This window comes from Oncorhynchus keta, chromosome 6 (genome assembly GCF_023373465.1).
Source record: "Oncorhynchus keta strain PuntledgeMale-10-30-2019 chromosome 6, Oket_V2, whole genome shotgun sequence".
Lineage (NCBI taxonomy): Eukaryota > Metazoa > Chordata > Actinopteri > Salmoniformes > Salmonidae > Oncorhynchus > Oncorhynchus keta.
The window spans coordinates 26,443,686-26,465,501 of NC_068426.1; the positions used below are offsets into that span (position 1 = coordinate 26,443,686).

The window sequence follows — 21,816 nt, forward strand, 5'->3', positions numbered from 1 at the left end:
TTCAGGTGCACTGCTTTCCTTTTCCACAGACTTTACACCCCCAGCAGTGTGTAAACATACATGCTACAAATCCTACCCTATTGGGCTAATTGCTGTTCAAGGTAACCTTTGACCATCTGAAACGTATCTTATTTCAAGGATGAGATCTTTCCTATTCTTGCCATAAACCACTGCCTTGTTATTACAAATGAGAAAATCAAGACTGTGAATATAAAGTAGCTAATTTTCTAAGAAATTAACAAGAAGCAAAGTCCTCTAAATGAGCAGTAACATGCTGGGGATTTGGATTTTAGATTTGAAAAGCAGAATTGCTCCTGAGTAGAACGGATCCCCCTTTTACTGCGACACAATATACAGAAGATTGTGTACAGTTCAATACATGATAGGATTACACACAACAATATGTTTATCACATAATATCTTATAGACATACTTTGAATAATTATTTGTAATATAACTAGTGTAAAATGTATTGATAATTGTGTCAATGTTCCATCATTTTCACCCAACTGTTTTATTTACAAAGTACAAGAGACGGGACTTTTATTCTGAAGGATTCCTAAATTACCCGGAAAAGCTTAGTTAGTCTTGCCTGCTTCACAGCGATTGCAGTCTCAACGGAACAATCACTGATAAATTTTAAAAGGCTGCAGACCGATACAAACCTGCGCTTCTAAAATAATTTAAACTATTTTTTTTCCTGTTAAGACGTAGGTTATCGTTATATGGTTAAAAAAAACATTTCATGTAAATACAATTTAGATCGCTACCATTGATTATTCCGATTACATAAAACAAAGGCATTAACTAAAGCTTGCAGCTAATGCAAGCCAAATAGCTAGCTATGTTGGTAATGCTAGGCTAAATTGCTAGCTAGCTAACGTTATAAGGTAGATAGCTAGCTGGTTATGTTTGCCAGAGGTTGTAGACACGGACTTTAGCGTTGCTAATGCTGACTAGCTCGCTAGAAACCACGGGCAGGAACGTTAGAACATCCTCGCTAGAAAAGCACAAATAACTTACACTTCAACGAGCTGTATTTATTATGTTCTATATAGCCAGGAGGCGTATTTAGCTAACTGTTATGTAGCCAACGTTATACTCCGCATGATGGGTAGCTGGATTAAATGTTTATTGTGGATCAGATAATCAATCTTTTTTTTCTCTTCTCAAGATCCTGAGCCGAGGTATCGTCGATAGTCTTTTCTGCAAGCAACCACGGACAGTTAACGTTAGCTAACACGTTACTGAACACAACGCCGGGATGTTTAACCCACACCACCACCAACACCACCAACAGCACCAACAACAGCAACAGTTTCACCATCATCTGCGGCAGCTTCAGCAACTGTTCCAGCACCAGCCCCCGCCGCCTCCTCCACCACAACCCCAACCCCCTCCATCGCACCATGTTCCACATCACCATCAAAGAGGACGGTAAAGAAATGCGAACTCGAGGTCGTGGATATAAGGCCCTAAATCTGACTTGTTAGCAACAGCTTCTAAAATCAGACAAGCAGTAATATGTTTAGCTTGGGATTACATTTGCCAGGGGCGCGTTCAGTCAAATATGATCTAGATATATCTTCCTCTGGTTCAGTTCATTCAACGTTGCCTAACTGTTTTAGACAAGCTTTCCCAAAACGCTGAAAACCATTCTACAGGGGGCTGCATTCAGTACAAGAGAAGGGCGTTTAATAATACGGAAAAGACTCTACTGAACAACCTGTTCAAGAACGGTGTGATTACGGTGGCCCAGAGGGAGATGTGTTTGTTGTGTGCTGCATTTAGTTTTGGGATTTAAAATGGTCACACACATATTGATCAGGCCACACCCACCAAACGGGAGTAGAAGTACCTCCAAAGGCTGGGTTGTAATCATTAAACCAAAGCAAACAGTTGCAACATAAGCAAGTTGATAGTGGACAAATTCAGATAGGCCCCTCATTTGATTCCTCGTGAATAAACCCACGTTGAAGAACAGTGCGCACCATTTTGGGGAAACTTGTTGTTCAGTACCAATGGATGCTGCTGTGGGGAGGAAGGCTTATAAACCTGCATTGCTTGCTGTTTGGGGTTTTAGGCTGGGTTTCTGTTTTTCACTTTGTGGCAACGGTTGATGTAAAAAGGGCTTTATAAATACATTTGATAATAATGGCTGGAACGGCACCAATTGAATGGCAAACGCATGGAAACCATGAGTTTGATGTATTTGATACCATCCCACAGATTTTGCTCCGGCCATTACCACGAGCCCATCCTCTCCAATTAAGGTACCACCTGTGTAGAGTACCAACCGGCAGGCGACGTAGCAAACGTTGAATCCAACTGAATGTACCCCAGGATTATGTTCAGCGTGACAGAACTGTGTGAAACAGTGAATTCACACAGTTATGTCGTAGGCCACATATTGCCACACACACCCACCAAACAAGAGCAAATATACCTCATAGGCTGAAGAACGGTGGGCATCGTTTTAGGGAAATGCAACAAACTGTCACACTACTTAGCAAAAGTTTAAGCACCCCGGTATCAAAGACCATTTTTAAATAAAGAGGCCTAGAAACTCCTAATCCGATAGAAATCTCCGATCACGCTTGTAGACGATGTCATGGCGACGTAAGTCGGCTAAGTTCATGAGCAGAAACACGGTCATCTTGTGCTGAACTGCACATGTGCAGGCCGTTTAATCAAAGTCACTCAAACGTGTCAGTTTGTCACTTTCACAAGGTTGTAGTACACTTTCAGCTACTTAAGACATTGGCCCGAATCTAGGTTTAGCTAGTGCTGAGTAATTTTTGTGTTTTTTGAGGTAGTTTCGGTTCGATAATAAAAACATTATCACGGTTTTTGATTTCAATACAAATGTTTTACTTTAAATGCACTATGCATTTTGTGGGTTGAATGCTGAACAACGCAAAATTAAACGATTCGTAATATGTCGCATGATGGTAGTGACTGCCCATTAGTGCTTATCAATTATTAACCATCATTTATTCACATTACAGTTGTGTATATCACATTTGTTTTATTTGATGAGTTTATTTCATTCCAACTCATCTCATCTCTAGAGCTGCTGTCTGACAAAAATCGCTATTTTTAGTAGTTCATCAAAATAAATAAGGCATACTTTTATGACTGCTGAATGCCAACTATCAATCACTTAATTGTGTATTTTCAGGTAGAGATAGCTCGTGAAGCAACTGCTCTCTATCCCTCTCAGTCGTGCATTCTTCTCTCCATCTCCGTGTCTGCTCCACACAGTCTGGACCAGTAGACGTACAATGGATTATGGTCATTGTAGTTAATTACCATGTTTTCTGCGCTGAACTATGTCTAATATTGTTGGAAACTACAACTTGCTATTACATTGCACAGTTCGGGCTTGTGCTGTTTGATCGCTAGGGAAACTGCTTTGCGCTGACAGAAGGGGGGAAAAAACAGAACAAAATGGAATTCAAATAATTGATTGATGTCTGTCAATTAGTTGTTTAACAAACGAAAAAATAACTAACATTTTGGTTAATCACTCAGCATTAGGTTTTGCCATTTAGATGTTGAGAAAATGAACTAAAGGCACATTTTTCACTTCTCCTATTGACTTGTCAAACCCCGGTTTGGTATGCTTCGTGATGCGTTCCCGGAAGTATCACGATATTGGGCCTCTGGGTTTAGAAACTCTGTGCCCGTATGTTTGCTTCCGTCAGGTGGGTGTGGTGGGGTGTGGCCTGACCATGTGTGTGACCATTTGCAAAACTTTTGCAGCACCCCCCCCCCCTCTAATTCTATTTAATTAAACGTTGCTCACGTTTCTGTCCTGCTGAACGCACCTCACATTGTCTTTGTATGAATAGTATTTGTTATTGAAAATTACACTGGCCAACTGTTCCAAACTCTGTGGCTGTATTATGTTTAGATATAAATACTGCTTTGTAATTAATGCCCATTGGCTCTGTGGCTTTGTGATCACCAGGGCCATGGCTGGACCAGGCCCTGCTCCTCCTCCACCTCCCCATATGGTCAACCTGGCTGCCCAGGCCACCATCATTGCCCCCAACCCAATGTTACAAGGGGCTCTAATGATGCAGCAGATGCAAGGTGAGAGCATTTCAGAATGTCAGCAAATGTACAGACAAGTAGATTGACATATGTTTCCAATATGGTATCACATCTTTATATCTACGTCGCTGGTGTGTACGTGCAAAAGGGCTCCCGGGTGGCGCAGCGGTCTGAGGCACTGCATCTCAGTGTAAGAGGCATCACTGCAGATACCCTGGTTTGATTCTTGGCTCTATCACAACCGGCCATGATTGGGAGTCCCATAGGGCAGCGCACAATTGGCTCAGCATCCTTTCGGGTTAGGACTTGGCCGGGGTAGGCCGTCATTGTAAATAAGAATTTGTTCTAAACTGAGTTGCCTAGTGAAATAAAGGTTAAATAAAATAAATAAATATTAAAAGCTGTATGGGTCTCTGCACTGTTAACATTGATTTGGTGTTCCTTATCGCTACAAAGGCCACCTGATAGAAACTATGACCCCATTTAGATCTTTCTCCTCATACTCATCCGCCTCTCCCACCTCTCTCCTCCCCTCATACTCATCCCCCATCTCCGCCTCTCCCACATCTCTCCTTCCCTCATACTCATCCCCCATCTCCACCTCTCCCACCTCTCTCTCCTTCCCTCATACTCATCCCCCATCTCTGCGTCTCCCACCTCTCTCCCACCCCTCTCTCCTTCCCTCATACTCATCACCCATCTCCACCTCTCCCACCTCTCTCTCCTTCCCTCATACTCATCCCCCATCTCTGCCTCTCCCACCCCTCTCCTTCCCTCATACTCATCCCCCATCTCTGCCTCTCCCACCTCTCTCTCCTTCCCTCATACTCATCCCCCATCTCTGCCTCTCCCACCTCTCTCCTTCCCTCATACTCATCCCCCATCTCCACCTCTCTCTCTCCTTCCCTCATACTCATCCCCCATCTCTGCCTCTCCCACCTCTCTCTCCTTCCCTCATACTCATCCCCCATCTCTGCCTCTCCTTCTCTGCCTCTCCCACCTCTCTCCTTCCCTCATACTCATCCCCCATCTCCACCTCTCCCACCTCTCTCTCCTTCCCTCATCCCCCCATCTCTGCATCCCCCATCTCTGCCCCTCTCCCACCCCCATCTCTGCTCCTTCCCTCATACTCATCCCCCATCTCTGCCTCTCCCACCCATCTCTCCTTCCCTCATACTCATCCCCCATCTCTGCCTCTCCCACCCATCTCTCCTTCCCTCATACTCATCCCCCATCTCCACCTCACCCACCTCTCTCTCCTTCCCTCATACTCATCCCCCATCTCCACCTCACCCACCTCTCTCTCCTTCCCTCATACTCATCCCCCATCTCTGCCTCTCCCACCCCTCTCCTTCCCTCATACTCATCCCACCTCTCTCCTTCCCTCATACTCATCCCCCATCTCTGCCTCACCCACCTCTCTCTCCTTCCCTCATACTCATCCCCCATCTCTGCCTCTCCCACCCCTCTCTCCTTCCCTCATACTCATCCCCCATCTCCGCCTCTCCCACCTCTCTCCTTCCCTCATACTCATCCCCCATCTCCGCCTCTCCCACCTCTCTCCTTCCCTCATACTCATCCCCCATCTCTGCCTCACCCACCTCTCTCCTTCCCTCATACTCATCCCCCATCTCTGCCTCTCCCACCCCTCTCCTTCCCTCATACTCATCCCCCATCTCTGCCTCTCCCACCTCTCTCTCCTTATTTCTCTGGCTTTCCAGGTAGCATGCGTGGCTTTACAGCGAGCGGGCAGCAGTTCACCCAGTTCTTTGCTGCGGGGGCCCGGTCCTCTCTCCTGGGGCCTGTACCCATGGGCATGTCCATGAAGAATCCCCACATGGGCTTCCCTGCCCGACACTACCATCCCCACACCCGCTACTACAACAACAACAATGTAATCACAACCTCTATTTCATTATGGAGAACTACAAGGCACTTGAGCAGCCACTCTGAGCAGTTTCTGGTTGAGTTTTAGTCTGAGTTGTTAAGATTGCTGTGATTGTCTTGAAACTGTGGGACAATGCTATGAGGCTTAAAGGGGAAATCCACTCAAACTATCTTTCTGTATTTTTTTTCATTAGTCCACTGTTTGATACATTGCCAAAATGTTTTGCGTGTCAGCAGTCAAGTTTTCAAGATATTGGACTTTCAAGAAGCAAAGTGTACCTGCAACATCATGATTAGGCAAAATGCGTATTCAGGGTATTCGCAAAGTATTCAGACGTTTCCACGTTTTCTTATGTCACAGCCTTATTCTAAAATCGATGAGGGAAAAAACTATTTCATCTAATAATGACAAAACAAAAACATTTCCGTAAGTATTCAGACCATTTACTCAGTACTTTTCTGCAGCATCTTTGGCAGCGATTACAGCCTCGAGTCTGCTTGGATATGACGCTACAAGCTTGGCACACCTGTATTTGGAGAGTTTCTCCCATTCTTCTCTGCAGATCTTCTCAAGCTCTGTCAGGTTGGATGGGGAGTGTCGCTGCACATCAATGTTCAGATCTCTCCAGAGATGTTGGAATGGGTTCTAGTCCTGGCTCTGGCTGTACATTCAAAGACTTGTCCTGAAGCCACTCCTACTTTGTCTTGGCTGTGTGCTTAGGGTCGTTGTCCAGTTGGAAGGAGAACCTTCGTTCCAGTCTGAGGTCCTGAGCTCTCTGGGCTCTCTGGATCAGGTTTTCATCCAGGATCTCTCTGTACTTTGCGCCGTTCATCTTTCACTTTTATATGCCATTTAGCAGACGCTTTTATCCAAAGCGACTTACAGTCATGTGTGCATACATTCTACGTATGGGTGGTCCCGGGAATCGAACCCACTAACCTGGCGTTACAAGCGCCATGCGCCATGCTCTACCAACTGGGCTACAGAAGGACCACTTGATCTTGATTAGTCTCCCAGTCCCTGCCGCTGAAAAACATCCCCACAGCATGACGCTGCCACCACCATTCACCGGAGGGATGGTGCCAGGTTTCCTCCAGACGTGCCGCTTTGCATTCAGCCCAAAGAGTACAATCTTGGTTCCATCAGACCAGAGAATCTTGTTTCTCATGGTCTGAGAGTCTTTAGGTGCCTTTTGGCAAACTCCAAGCAGGCTGTCATGTGCCTTTTACTGAGGAGTGGCTTCCTTCTGGCCACTCTACCATAAAGGCCTGAATGTATAGCAAAGGGTCTGAATACTTAAATATGGTTTTTCTGTTTTTTATTTTTAATACATTTGCATTGTTTTTCGCTTTGTCATTATAGTGTGTGTTGATAAAGACCTTTTTTATTTAAGCCGTTTTAGAATAAGGCTGTGAAGGGATCTGAATCATTTCCGAATGCACTATTCTACTGAAATGCTCAAATAACACTTCTTAGTCCTCTATACCTGTTTCACACGTTAACTGTTGCTGATTGCTGAGGGAGCAGTTGATTGGTTGATCAAATGGCTCACCCTGTCCATGTAGGACTATGCTTCACGGTACCCGGATAGAAAGAGGGAGCAGAGAGCCGGGGGGAGCACAGATAACCAACCTGCAGCCAGCAGGACCCTGCCCAATGACAAGACTCTCAAAGGTAAGACCGTACCTGAGCACTCAGCGCCTGCTAGCAACGCCTGCTGGCAACGCCTGCTAGCAACGCCTGCTAGCAACGCCTGCTAGCAACGCCTGCTAGCACTAGTGTTAATTTGGTGTCTTTCCTTTAGAGCTTGTGAAATCTCAGACGCATGAAAAGGTTTTTTTTTTTTTTTTTTCCTATGTCTCCTTCTCTGTATGTTTTTTGAGTGGGTGTGAAACAGTCAATATGTGGTTGGAACAGTAGATAGCCTTGTGTCTCCCTCTCCCTGCAGATGGAGGAGTGGGAGGGCCAGGTGGACAGGCACGGCCCGCAGTGCAACCTGAGCCCAAGGAGCCAGCACTGAAGAAGCCGAGGACAGAGGGGTAAGTAACACTGTTTTGACTTTAGAGAATATCTCAAGGTCTAGAGCAGTTGGGCAGTTGTTTTGTTTACGTACCTATTCAGATTACACTTAACTGAGTATCCATGTGTTGAGATGAGTCCTTGGAGGGTAGCAGCTTGTAGTGACATGTATCCCCTCCCTGATCCTTTCTGTCTCAGGGCAGAGGAGACTGTGGAGCAGCCTCCGGAGACAGATGGGGTCCTAGGTGCAGCAGTGCATCAAAGCCCACCAGATGACAACCAGCTTGAAGGTGAGTGGTCTCGTATACCATCCTTCCACGCCTCCTCCTCCCACCCAGCTACAGCATTGGCCTTTCACATGTGGCCTGGTGGGACTAGTGCTTCCCTTATCTCACCTGGTCTCTCGCTTCCATGAACAGACTGTTTCATTCTGGAGGATGGGAGCACGGCTGGTCCAGAGGCACTTGAGGAAAGCAGAGCAGCCAAGGTGAGTTTTATAATCAGGCTTTACTGAAGACCAAACTGTCAGTGTGATGCTAGATCAGACAGATGGCACCTGATTTCTGCTCCCAAAGTGATATCATGACCTGCTTTAAGGGCCCCTCCCTGTGTATGTGCAGGTCCAGAGTGGTGTGTCGGCCATGCCAGCCTCTGAGCAGCTGAGTGGTGAGCGCCAGGCATTTACACCAGGCCTAAAGGACATGGCAGAGGGCAAGGCTGCCTCAGGGGTATTGGAAGGAGGGCAGGAAGAGGGCAAGGAGGGGGTTGATGCTGCAAACAAGTTCTATTGCTACATCTGCACTATCACCTGTCACAACCAGCAGGTAGCGCAAACACACACACACACCCTGGGGTGTAGAGTGAAATGTGTTTGCTTTTGGATGGTCCAAGGCAAGCACTCAGCTCGACGTATCTGACAGAGGAATCACTCTACCTCATCTCTCTGTATCGCTCTCTCCATCTCTCTCTGTATCGCTCTCTCTCCATCTCTCTGTATTGCTCTCTCCATCTCTCTCTGTATTGCTCTCTGTATCGCTCTCTCCATCTCTCTCTGTATCGCTCTCTCCATCTCTCTCTGTATCGCTCTCTCTCCATCTCTCTCTGTATTGCTCTCTCCATCTCTCTGTATCGCTCTCTGTATCGCTCTCTCTCCATCTCTCTGTATCGCTCGCTCTCTGTATCACTCACTCTGTATCGCGCTCTCCATCTCTTTCTGTATCGCTCGCTCTCTGTATCGCTCTCTCTCCCTCTCTCTGTATCGCTCGCTCTCTGTATCGCTCTCTCTCCCTCTCGCTGTATCGCTCTCTCTCCCTCTCTCTGTATCTCTCTCTCTCTGTATCGCTCTCTCTCCCTCTCTCTGTATCTCTCTCTCTCCATCTCTCTCTGTATCGCTCGCTCTCTGTATCGCTCTCTCTCCCTCTCTCTGTATCGCTCGCTCTCTGTATCGCTCTCTCTCCGTATCGCTCTCTCTCCCTCTCTCTGTATCGCTCGCTCTCTGTATCGCTCTCTCTCCCTCTCGCTGTATCGCTCTCTCTCCCTCTCTCTGTATCGCTCTCTCTCCATCTCTCTGTATCGCTCGCTCCCTCTCTGTATCGCTCTCCCTCTCTGTATCGCTCTCTCTCCCTCTCGCTGTATCGCTCTCTCTCCCTCTCGCTGTATCGCTCTCTCTCCCTCTGCTGTATCGCTCTCTCTCCCTCTCGCTGTATCGCTCTCTCTCCCTCTCGCTGTATCGCTCTCTGTATCGCTCTCTCTCCCTCTCTCTGTATCGCTCTCTCTCCATCTCTCTCTGTATCGCTCTCTCTCCATCTCTCGCTGTATCGCTCTCTCTCCATCTCTCGCTGTATCGCTCTCTCTCCATCTCTCGCTGTATCGCTCTCTCTCCATCTCTCGCTGTATCGCTCTCTCTCCCTCTCTCGCTGTATCGCTCTCTCTCCATCTCTCGCTGTATCGCTCTCTCCCTCTCTCGCTGTATCGCTCTCTCTCCATCTCTCGCTGTATCGCTCTCTCTCCATCTCTCGCTGTATCGCTCTCTCTCCATCTCTCGCTGTATCGCTCTCTCTCCATCTCTCGCTGTATCGCTCTCTCTCCATCTCTCGCTGTATCGCTCTCTCTCCATCTCTCGCTGTATCGCTCTCTCTCCATCTCTCGCTGTATCGCTCTCTCTCCATCTCTCGCTGTATCGCTCTCTCTCCATCTCTCGCTGTATCGCTCTCTCTCCATCTCTCGCTGTATCGCTCTCTCTCCATCTCTCGCTGTATCGCTCTCTCTCCATCTCTCGCTGTATCGCTCTCTCTCTCTCGCTCTCTCTCGCTGTATCGCTCTCTCTCCATCTCTCTCCATCTCTCGCTGTATCGCTCTCTCCATCTCTCGCTGTATCGCTCTCTCTCCCTCTCGCTGTATCGCGCTCTCTCTCCATCTCTCGCTGTATCGCGCTCTCTCTCCATCTCTCGCTGTATCGCGCTCTCTCTCCATCTCTCGCTGTATCGCTCTCTCTCTCCATCTCTCGCTGTATCGCTCTCTCTCCATCTCTCGCTGTATCGCTCTCTCTCTCCATCTCTCGCTGTATCGCTCTCTCTCTCCATCTCTCGCTGTATCGCTCTCTCTCTCCATCTCTCGCTGTATCGCTCTCTCTCTCCATCTCTCGCTGTATCGCTCTCTCTCCATCTCTCGCTGTTTCGCTCTCTCTCCATCTCTCGCTGTTTCGCTCTCTCTCTCTCTCGCTGTATCGCTCTCTCTCCATCTCTCGCTGTATCGCTCTCTCTCCATCTCTCGCTGTATCGCTCTCTCTCCATCTCTCGCTGTATCGCTCTCTCTCCATCTCTCGCTGTATCGCTCTCTCTCCATCTCTCGCTGTATCGCTCTCTCTCCATCTCTCGCTGTTTCGCTCTCTCTCCATCTCTCGCTGTATCTCTCTCCCATCTCTCGCTGTATCGCTCTCTCCATCTCTCGCTGTATCGCTCTCTCTCCATCTCTCGCTGTATCGCTCTCTCCATCTCTCGCTGTATCGCTCTCTCTCCATCTCTCGCTGTATCGCTCTCTCTCCCTCTCGCTGTTTCGCTCTCTCTCCATCTCTCGCTGTTTCGCTCTCTCTCCATCTCTCGCTGTTTCGCTCTCTCTCCCTCTCGCTGTTTCGTCTCTCTCTCTCCCTCTCGCTGTTTCGCTCTCTCTCCCTCTCGCTGTATCGCTCTCTCTCCCTCTCTCGCTGTTTCGCTCTCTCTCCCTCTCGCTGTTTCGCTCTCTCTCCCTCTCTCGCTGTTTCGCTCTCTCTCCCTCTCTCGCTGTATCGCTCTCTCTCCATCTCTCGCTGTATCGCTCTCTCTCCCTCTCGCTGTATCGCTCTCTCTCCATCTCTCGCTGTATCGCTCTCTCTCCATCTCTCGCTGTATCGCTCTCTCTCCATCTCTCGCTGTATCGCTCTCTCTCCATCTCTCGCTGTATCGCTCTCTCTCTCTCGCTGTATCGCTCTCTCTCCATCTCTCGCTGTATCGCTCTCTCTCCATCTCTCGCTGTATCGCTCTCTCTCCATCTCTCGCTGTATCGCTCTCTCTCCATCTCTCGCTGTATCGCTCTCTCTCCATCTCTCGCTGTATCGCTCTCTCGCTGTATCGCTTTCTCTCCCTCTCTCGCTGTTTCGGTCTCGCTGTATCGCTCTCTCTCGCTGTATCGCTCTCTCGCTCTCTCTCCCTCTCGCTGTATCGCTCTCTCGCTCTCTCTCCCTCTCGCTGTATCGCTCTCTCTCCCTCTCGCTGTATCGCTCTCTCTCCCTCTCGCTGTATCGCTCTCTCGCTGTTTCTCTCTCTATCCCTCTCGCTGTATCGCTCTCTCTCCCTCTCGCTCCATTTATTTTTTGTCTTTAGGACTTCCAGAGTCACATGAACAGCCTGGTCCACCAGCAGAGGATGATGGAGATCCAACACATGTCCAGTGCCTGTCTGGTCACCTTGATGCCCCGCGTCCAGGAGTCACTGCAGGGAGGCTGCAGGGACAGCTCCTTCAGGGACGGGTCAGTACTAATGCACGTCATTAGACACCATACGGATGAAAACTGACCCAAATAGGAAGGGTCTGTCTAAACTTGTCCAATAAGAAACACTTGTTTTCCTTTTCCATTGCAAAATGTTTTGCTACGGTCTATGAATACGACCCTGATGGTCCTCAGAGCTGTGTGTGTTTAACACAGAGAGAAGAGACCCGGCCTGCAGCGTTGGTGTGCCACCTGCCAAATCCACTACACCAGTACAGTCATGGACCACCGCAGGACCAATGAGCACAAGCTGACCAGCCGCACCTCCAACCCCTCCTGTACTGTCTGCAAGAGGCACTTCAGGAGCCCACTCCTGTTCCTGGAGCACATGCAGTCCCAGGAGCACAAGCAGAGAGTTGGCGAGGTGTGTCCGCCGGTCTACTCACCTCTGCCTCGGCAGCTTGTAAATCCATTCAATTGATTACCTTTCTTGCGTCCCAGATGGCGCCCTATTCCTTATATAGTGCACTAACTAGGGAATAGGGTGCCATTTGGGACGCAACCAGTGTCAGCTATTTCCCTCCCCCCTCTTATTCACTGTTCTGTGCTCCTCCCACGACAGCTTCGGGAGGAGGGAGGGCCAGCGGCCTTAGCTGAACTGGTTGCCATGGACGAACAGGGCTGTTTTGTAGATGACGGAGATGAGGAGGGGGGGGAAGAGGACGAGGAAGATGGTGACCAAAGCAGCTCCCATGGAAAGGTTAGGCATCTGCTCGTACATGCTTTGTCGTTCCTCGCTCTTTCTCCCACATTCACTTTGTCACAGGATCTATACTAGAGACATTTTGAAGTGTTCTCCATGGAACTTCTGTGTGTGTTGGTTTCCATCTGTTTGGTCATGTATGTGTTTGGTGTGGCAGGAGGGCTGGCCTACCCAGATGGAGGTGGCTTTACTGGAGGACATAGATGAAGATGAGGAATATGACCCTGACACGGTGTACGGTGAGTGACACACTCTACCAGGGGTCATTGTTTTTTTTTATCTCACCTTTATTTAACCAGGTAGGCCAGTTGAGAACAAGTTCTCATTTGCAACTGTGACCAGGCCAAGATAAAGCAAAGCAGTGCGACAAAAACAACAACACAGAGTTACACATAAACAAACATGCAGTCAATAACACAATAGAAAAATGTATGTACAGTGTGTGCAAATGTAGAAGAGTAGGGAGGTAAAGGCAATAAATAGGCCATGGAGGTGAAATAATTACAATTTTAGCATTAACAGTGGAGTGATAGATGTGCAAGTAGAGATACTGGGGCGCAAGAGGATAAGTAACAATATGGGGATGAGGTAGTTGGGTGGGCTATTTACAAATTGGCTGTGAACAGGTACAGTGATCAGTAAGCTGCTCTGACAGCTGATGCTTAAAGTTAGAGAGGGAGATTTTTTTGCAATTCGTTCCAGTCATTGGCAGCAGAGAACTAGAAGGAAAGGCGGCCAGAGTAAGTGTTGGCTTTGGGGATTGTCTCACCACACACCAGTCATGGACTTGAAAAGCCATTTCGAATCAATCATTTTTCTGTTCATGTTATTTGTATATTGCACATTATGATTTTGTCATGTGCCATTCCATTTTCATTGACTAACAGTACCTCTCTCTGCTCATCTCCCAGGTTCAAGCTTTGTGGTTCCCGTGGCTGGGTTCCTCTGTAGAATCTGCCAGCACTTCTACCATTTTGAGTCTTCAGCCCGCCACTCGCACTGCAAGTCACTCAAACACTTTGAGAACCTCAAGGTTGGTTGATTAATCGCACGTACTGTGTATGAGTTAAGACCCTACCCCCACAACATTTACGGGTTTGCCTACGGTTGTCTGTCTATTGCAGTCATCGCCGTTAAATCCTATACGCTTGTGCCTTCTCTCCCTTACAGAAGTACAGGGCCTTGCGTAGCCAGAAGGATGGGACATTGGAACCTACTCCCGTGGACGGAGATGCAGAGTGTGACAGTAACCACAGCCTGCCTTCAGAGGTCCTCGGCAGCCCTGCCTTACTGCCGCCCACCACCGCGCTGAGGCCCTCTCAGCCCTGCCCTCAACCCCAGGACAACACTCCCTCAGCCTCATCTTTATCCCAGCAGCACCTCGCCACTACCAGCACCCCTACCACCACCAGCACGAAGGGGACCCTGGGCCAAGCCACCCCAGAGCAGCAAAGCCTCGCCGGGCCTGAGGACAAGGAGGAGGAGCCAACCCTAGACCTAGGACCAGTCACAGAAGACACAGAGGAGGAGCCAGTCACGGGAGAGACTGAAGAGGAGGCAGCTGCCCAAGAGGAGAAGCTGGGCGACGGGAACGCGAAGGGGGGATCCAAAAGAAGGTCTGGGAGGACAACACAGAGACGTTGAGAGAGTGGAAGAAAAAGATGATATCCAGTACAATCGCTACCCTAGGACAGGGTCGGTTAGTTTGGGACAGGATCCCCCACCTCCTTTTCTGTATAGTTCAATGGACCAAGAAAAGAACACCCTGGCAACTCAAAACCAGGGGTCCTCCTGGCATACCTCGGCGTTTCATTTTTTTTTTTTTTACAACACAACCACAACTAGATACAGATGTATTTCTAACAGGCGTTCAGCTAAACCTGACCGAAGAGGAGAACCGTCAGTGAAACAACGTGTGGACGTTTTGTGTTTCTATCATAAAGTGTTAAGAGTCAAGTGAAAACACAGGTCAAGCTTAGTTCAACAACACGTTGTGTTCAATCTAACTCCGTAACACATTGTAGCCACGTTTAGGAAGGAAGTGGTGTTGTTTTAGTCCAGGCATTTCCCATAAAGCTAACAATGCTTTGTCAAGCTTTTAGTGAGACTTAGAATGTAGCATTTTAGCAGTTGACTTTTATCTGAAGAACAAAAAAAATGTGAGGGGGGGGGGGAACTAAACGTTTAAAAAGTAAACTGTACTTTTGTTTGAATGTCGAGTAACGATGACCCTTGATTTGATCCTAGCTTTGTTGAAGTGTTACTGTCCTTGACATTTTTTTTTTTACACAAACTGAACTGTAATGGAGATTTCTTGGGATGTGTTAGCAGGCGAAAGGGTTAGGTTAGAGGTTCAAAGGGGATAAGTCCCAACTGCTTTGTCTATTCTGCTCAGATACAGTGTGAGCTACTGTTTTCCCATCATCACTGTACTACTAAAGTCATTCTGACTTGTTTAGCTCTTTAACCCCGTGGTTGAGGAAACTCTGCCTAAATCCCACTGGTGTTGCGCCTAAGTTGCACATGAACCTGCAAAAGGCTGAGCTATTAGCTCATATGGCTTTGTCAAGACTGGGAGATTTTTTTTTAGGTCAGTAGTGTTTCTGCAATGTTAGGAAGCAGTACATGCTTTTAGTGAGCCTTAGAATGTAGCTTCTCTTACTGAAAGTCTCATAATGTTGTGAAAGTGCTGGAGTAGACAAATCCTAAGACCATAAACAGTTCGTTTAGAGTTGGCTGAGAAAAGATTATCTTTGCCATAGATTGTTCTCCTATGAGAACCAGTTTTATGCAAAGGTAAGTGATCACTTATATTTTCCCTCAGTTGTGAGCATTAGGTCTACCTGTTGATATGATGGGTGGATTTCCAAAGCCTGTCACCCCAATTTAATATTTACAATTTCAAATGTCCTGCAATGTTGCATTAACATAGTTTACACATCACAACACAAACGTGACACTAAAAGAGTTGAGTAGTTTTGTGCTTGTTTTCCAACCTTTTAAATTGCGTTGTTACTTAGTTATTTTTTCCCCCACCCACATCTTGTACGCTCCAGTACACTTGACTAGTAGAGTCGTTTTCATTGGAGTAGAATTGTCCGTACAGGAATTGCATGGCAGTGTTGTCACCTTTCAACTGGGTAACCTAACATCAAGGTTATCAACACCAATGAAGTGGAATGATAGGACTTTTGAGTTTTTCCTAACCATGAGACATGCCTGGGTGAAGCTCGGGGCCCTAACTGGTCAGGAAAAACTCTTGGCCCCTGGCATGGAGAATTAAGTGTCTTTCCCCCAGTGATAGTCAATTAGTGAAGCAGACTAGCAGTTAAAGAAACTGATAACCAGCAGCTCTGATTTTGAAGAGCACCAACAGAAGGAATGGAATGATTCATCCGCCTGTGATCTCAAATTGAATATGATTTGTCACAGGCGCCGAATACCAAGGGTGTCGACTTCAGTGAAATGCTCATCAGCCCTTCCAAACAATGCAGTTAGAAATAGTCCACATGAAGAATACAATACACAAGAATGGAGATCTATTCATGGTCCATCACAAGACATGGATAGGCATTTGTCACAGATCTACTGGTGAGGAGACTTCTCTAACTGAATATAGGATGTTTAAGTTGTAGACAGAACTACACAAAACTAAAAAGTAATGTAGCACTGCACAGATAAGTCACCAATCACAGCAGGTGGAAATAGCCACTTTGATTCCTTGGAAGAAGAAAATAATCTTTCCCTTCCAGATTGTACTTTAAGTGAATGGCCAGTTTTATTAGTTAACCTGCACAGAGGAAGAGCAGATACATATTGGTTTTGATGAAGGTAAGCGCAGTTGTCTGCAAGATTATCTGGTTCCGGTCCCACTGAAATATTACAGGACCAGAGCGTGATGAAAATGGTCATTTAAGAGACATTTCAAAGCTGTATGTTTCTTAATGTATTTTTATTCAACAAATGACAAACTCGGATGAACAAAATAGTTGTTTTCTAGCAGCTAGAAGTTTCTTGTATTTTTTGGGGGATGTTTTCTGTATTGGGTTCCTTTTAATTTATAAATAAAATATGACTATAGCCTCACTCGAATATATCACACCTGTTCATTGTTTGAAATGTTTTAGAGAGCTAGTGCTTTTAAGTTAACAATTCTCAAGATGTCACACTCAGTAACATGAAATATACTGTATTTATACCTGGCTAACAAAAACATAATAGGAAAAAGTGGAACACAGCACAAAACATTAATCTCTTCTTGCACATCACTGAAAAACATTGACCAATGAAAGTCACGTAATTTGGAATATTGTATTATTGCTGTAAAGGTAGTTTCCCCACAAAGAGGTAAATATTGACTACAAACAACCAGTTATGTCAATCAATGAGCTCATTCCACATGCTTTCACCCCATACCAAGCACACGGATAAATGCGTACTATTGTATCAATTGAGGACTGTATACAGGTAGCTAAACATCAGTATACATCGTATGTGATGGTGGATACGTGTTGGCATAAAGTAATCACTTCAACACACAGAATGAACTGTCAGCTTTTGGATAATTTACCTTCCCCTGTGAAGAACCATTTTAAGATTTCAACAGCAGAGTGTGGATTCATAAGCACTACATGTAAGGGACAGAAAAGGACTAACCCTATTCACACTTATCTAAGTGTCGACACACCACACAGAAACACTTGAGGAAATATGCTCATATAGATGGAAGGAATGTTGTTGATTTGTATGAGAAGATCTCTAATCAAGCTTTGTCCTCTCACTCTCCGCCCTTCTCCCCTTCAGTGGCTGGAGAATCCTGGTCTGGGAACAATTTCTCCTCTCCTGGGGGTGTAGCAGTGGTCAGCTGACCTCTGAACTCCTGCCTGGCCTGCCGGTTAGACTCCAACAGTTCATGTAGTTTGCCATTCAGGGAGTCGTTGCGTTCCTCCAGGTCATCCAGGCAGGAGTTGATCTGATCCAGCATAGTGTTGATGGCTGCATACTCTGCCAAACAAGAGTGATGTGAGAACAGAGACGATGCAAGTCCTAACAGACAAATACAGGCACTCTTTTGACTTACCTATGTAGACAGCGGAGAATGAGAATACACACACACAGTATCCCTTAGTCACAGGTGAAGAGATGACGCTAGATGGTGTATGATGACATTGACATCTGAAACATACCAGTATTACCTTCTTCGTTGAATTCATCTTCATCCTCAATGATGCCATCGTCACTTGGGATGTTAGGATCTCCATTTGGTCCAGACATATTGTTGCTTACGTATAATTAACTACACTAAAATGAAATAGGGAAGGATGCGTTAGCTAGCTAGACATAGCCCATAGCATTGATAGTAGCTAACTTAACAACAGATGCTAGTTGACTTATATTACTATGTTCATCACCAGTGTATTTGACATATAAGAGGGGGTTCTAACAGAAAATTCCGCTGAAAAAGTTAAAATGACAATCGTAATGCACAAATTGGATTTTGCTTAACTGCAACCGCAAGTGTCTTTGGTCTAACCTGTCACGCACTGTCAGCTGACTGATAACAATACTAGTCGTCGCTAGTTACCACAACCATAAAGTCCTAAACCTCGCCCAATTGTATGTATATATTTTTTAACGATTTTACATTTAACCTTATTCCTAACCTTAAATTAAGACCAAAAAGCACATTTGTACTTTCATATATTTTTACGATATAGCCACATTTTCCTTTGTGGTTGTGGTAATTAGTGGAAACCGAAACAAGCTGCCGGAAATTATGCCTTGACGCATTGTCCAAAAATTGCTTTACAAATACTTCAATAAATCTACATCTACAATATATCTGTCCTTGTAATGATGAGTATAAAAAAATCTAATTTATCATGTGTATCAGACTGGAACACAATATCAGGATCGCTAGATTCACATCAGGCAGTTTTGTGGCCAGTTTCGTGATGTCTATCTTGAGATTTATAATAGTATATTATATTTGGCAAATGCCCTCTATCATTCATTCCAACGTTAATATTAAACTTTTCAGTGTTTAATTGGATTAATTTTAACGTTCAATTTCTATTGATATTTATGCATTACAGACAGTTTTGTTTATTTTGTCTTGAGTACTAGACCCTATCTCAGACTGCTTCATACGGTAATGAACAATAGGTGGTGCCAAAGTACTTACGCATCTTGCGAGGAAGAAATACGCCAGCGTACACACGTGTCTCGGACCCTGCATACATGATAGAGACAGTCAGCTAGTAGCTAGTGAGCTCAAATAAAATAACCTTATCGAGCTAGCTACTTGATTACTCGACCATGGAGGACCTACCTGCAGATATCAAAGCGTTCCTTCTGAACCATCCATTTCTTGAATATACGGGTGACGGTAAAAAGGTTAGCTAGAAGAATTTCAAAAAAACGTATTTTTACAAAATACTGTATAAACTAGCCAGCTAACGTTAGTTAGCTCATAATGATAGCACAGATGTGACAATAGGATGCGCAGCTAGTTTGTCAGCCACTAGCTTCTGCTCTGTCAAATGGCTGGCTGTATCTGCGAATGATGTGAGGAACAAGACGTAAAAAATGACAGTGTTTTTGTTTTACCCCCTTTTCAGATTAAATGCACACTCAATGGACATGATTGTCCTTGCAACCTCACAGAGCTCCAGAACTTCACCAAAGGGAAGAAATATCAGAAACTAAGTTCTACTGCAGAGTTCAACTATGGTCAATACGAACCTCATGTTGTGCCCAGCTCGAAGCAACCGTAAGTATTCCCCAAGAGTCATACTTTCAGTACCTGGTTACAGGACCTGTGTGATTTATCAGCTGCCTGTCAACCAGTGATTTGAATTGTTACTGACAAATTCTGTATGTCTGACCTACAGCAATCATCTCTTCTGCAAGTTAACACTCAGACATATCAATCGCCTGCCACACCAGGTCTTACGGCACATCAATGGCAAGCGGTTCCAAAAAGCAAAGAAGAAATGTCAGTTTGTCGCCACCCAAAATGTCCTTCCTACACTCAAATGTTGATGCTTCCTTTCCACTCAAAGTTTTAGAGGGTTTTCCATTTTGAGTTTTGTTGGAAAGGTAGAGTAGAACTACCTGAAACACCACATAGGTTGTTTTCATTGTTGTCAGTACAGTTTATGAATGATCTAATCTCTCCCCTAGATGAAGCGTGTGTACAACAGGGGATGGAGTACATTCCAGCCAGCCTCCGACAGAAGAAGCCCAGAGATGGCGATGGGGAGAGGGGGCGTAACACCCAGCGGGGGAATGGAGCGTGGGCTCCTGACTCCAGCAATGAGGGTGGCAGCGACTCCGAGGACAGCATGAGTGACCTGTACCCATGTTAGTACCTCAGTCATTTAATGTGTAAAACAGTCAATGGGGACAATGTCTGCTGTGGATGAGCAATAACCTGATATGTGGATTCAAGTACATTTAGATTTATTTCATCAATTTCCTTCCTTTCTGGAAGGTGAAAACTGATGTCTGGCTTTTTGTTACCCAACAGCCTCTTTATTTTCTCTGCAAAAAGAGACTGAGGGGGGTATGGAGGCGGAAAAAGATGACTTTAAAACAGATGACGATGAGCAGATGGAAGTTGATAAACAGGCGCCACAGAAACGCAAGAAGGTCAGACGGCTTAACTGTCAACACTGTCTTTACACCAATAATGTTGCGTGGTCTTCCACACAAACAGGTCTGACTGGTTTTTGAATTACTGAAATTAGTAACACAGCTCTCTGTATTCTCAACAGGTTCAGTCTGGTGGTTTCCAGAAGAAATTCAAGAATCATAACTTGAAAAGAAAAGGTTTAAAGACCAATGTGAAAGTAAAAAATGTCAAATAAAGGTGAATATAAAATGTTTTTCTAATCGTACTCTGAATTTGTAGATGCAAACATGGTTAAACACTACTTGTAACAGCTACTTAATGATTTGTAGGTCCTATTTCGAGAAAGAGTTGACAGATAAACACTACATCTGTAATGTTCCTCACACAAGCATTTTACAGTCATAACATGGATTCTGCTAATGCCCAGAAGTAAATGTAGTCCTGTTTATAATTTCAACTACAGCATTTCATCTTCATCATATTAGCTCCAATTATGAAAAGGTCCCAAACATACTAGAGTATTAATTCAGTATCAATAGAAGAGATTATGGAAAAGTTTGACAAAGTAACTGCCAGCTAAGGTATTTAAAGACTGGGTTGTATTCATTCCGCCGATTCTATTGCAAAATGTTTCTTAAACAAAAGCAAATGAAACGGTAAGGGACTTATTCATTCCACTGATTCTGTTGCAAAATCTGAGCAAACAACAAAACAGGGAGGGCATTACCTACATTTGTCTAGTAGAAAGTACAAACAGTTGCAAATCTGTCTCTGGACAGATGCTGTGATACACCCAAATACAAGGAGTTCCAAAAACTGAAGAAATGTCTACTTTAAGCCACCCAAAATGACCTTCCTCCTACCTACTCAAATGTTGATTTAGGCCTCTGCCATTCATTCCAATTACACTGGTTTGGATATCTCCCTGACCAATATGGCTGCTATTTTCAACCCATTCTGGAACTTTGAGGATTTATGACATAGCCCTGTCTATGCCTTCTCCTCAATCAATTAGGGCTGTAATCAACAGTTGCAAAGCATTCTGTTGCACAACAGAAACAACTGAATGAGTACACCCCTGAATTTGTTGAAAATAACCTATTTTTTAAATCTGAAAATCGTTTATTTTGGACAAATTCAACGCTGTGGATTGACTGCATAGTTTGAATAGAATATTGGCAGTTAATTTTAATGTATGGAATAATGAATCTAAAACTGTCTGGCTAGCTAGCTAACAAACATACAGTGCAGATACATTCAAATGCATTATTTTACACTATCTTATCACAGCACTGGCAGATTGACCAACTAACTCCCTGACCAAATGGCTGATCTTTATACCATCAGGTTCATGTGCATTCTAGTGTTTTCACTAATTGTACAGGAGACTGTGCAATCGTGGGATCTGGTTGTTACTACAATATCTTTGCTCTTTAGCTTCTGTCGCACAGAGTACGACGTAGGAGCAACTCTGCAGGACACATTTA

General features: G+C 45.4%; 3 protein-coding genes across 8 annotated transcripts; 2 read left to right on the top strand and 1 right to left on the bottom strand.

Moving 5' to 3' along the window:
• The first annotated feature begins 569 nt into the window (after window positions 1-569).
• On the top strand, window positions 570-16,779 carry LOC118385290 (cip1-interacting zinc finger protein-like). Of its 2 annotated transcripts, none has more exons than XM_035772309.2 (15): window positions 570-710; window positions 1,175-1,437; window positions 3,974-4,098; window positions 5,781-5,953; window positions 7,513-7,621; window positions 7,896-7,986; window positions 8,165-8,256; window positions 8,386-8,453; window positions 8,587-8,790; window positions 11,824-11,969; window positions 12,147-12,354; window positions 12,553-12,690; window positions 12,851-12,932; window positions 13,605-13,726; window positions 13,864-16,779. In XM_035772309.2, exons 2-15 carry the CDS (start codon window positions 1,265-1,267, stop codon window positions 14,335-14,337), a joined length of 2,205 nt encoding a protein of 734 aa, XP_035628202.1. In that variant the 5' UTR covers window positions 570-710; window positions 1,175-1,264; the 3' UTR covers window positions 14,338-16,779. The 2 variants fall into 2 exon arrangements, with proteins under 2 accessions (XP_035628202.1, XP_035628203.1); XM_035772310.2 differs by lacking the exon at window positions 570-710 and adding an exon at window positions 731-747.
• On the bottom strand, window positions 16,627-18,895 carry bbln (bublin coiled coil protein). 5 transcript variants are annotated; one of them, XM_035772314.2, is made up of 3 exons: window positions 18,878-18,895; window positions 17,880-17,994; window positions 16,627-17,697 (listed from the first exon to the last, which is right to left on the bottom strand). In XM_035772314.2, the coding sequence occupies exons 2-3, from the start codon at window positions 17,965-17,967 to the stop codon at window positions 17,471-17,473; spliced, it is 315 nt and encodes a 104-aa protein (XP_035628207.1). In that variant the 5' UTR covers window positions 17,968-17,994; window positions 18,878-18,895; the 3' UTR covers window positions 16,627-17,470. The 5 variants fall into 5 exon arrangements, with proteins under 5 accessions (XP_035628207.1, XP_035628205.1, XP_035628206.1 ...); XM_035772312.2 differs by lacking the exon at window positions 18,878-18,895 and adding an exon at window positions 18,227-18,456; XM_035772313.2 differs by lacking the exon at window positions 18,878-18,895 and adding an exon at window positions 18,200-18,456.
• On the top strand, window positions 18,887-20,582 carry LOC118385291 (surfeit locus protein 2-like). The gene is made up of 6 exons (XM_035772311.2): window positions 18,887-19,089; window positions 19,314-19,465; window positions 19,587-19,690; window positions 19,879-20,058; window positions 20,225-20,346; window positions 20,472-20,582. Exons 1-6 carry the CDS (start codon window positions 19,012-19,014, stop codon window positions 20,562-20,564), a joined length of 729 nt encoding a protein of 242 aa, XP_035628204.1. The 5' UTR covers window positions 18,887-19,011; the 3' UTR covers window positions 20,565-20,582.
• Window positions 20,583-21,816: the final 1,234 nt, after the last annotated feature.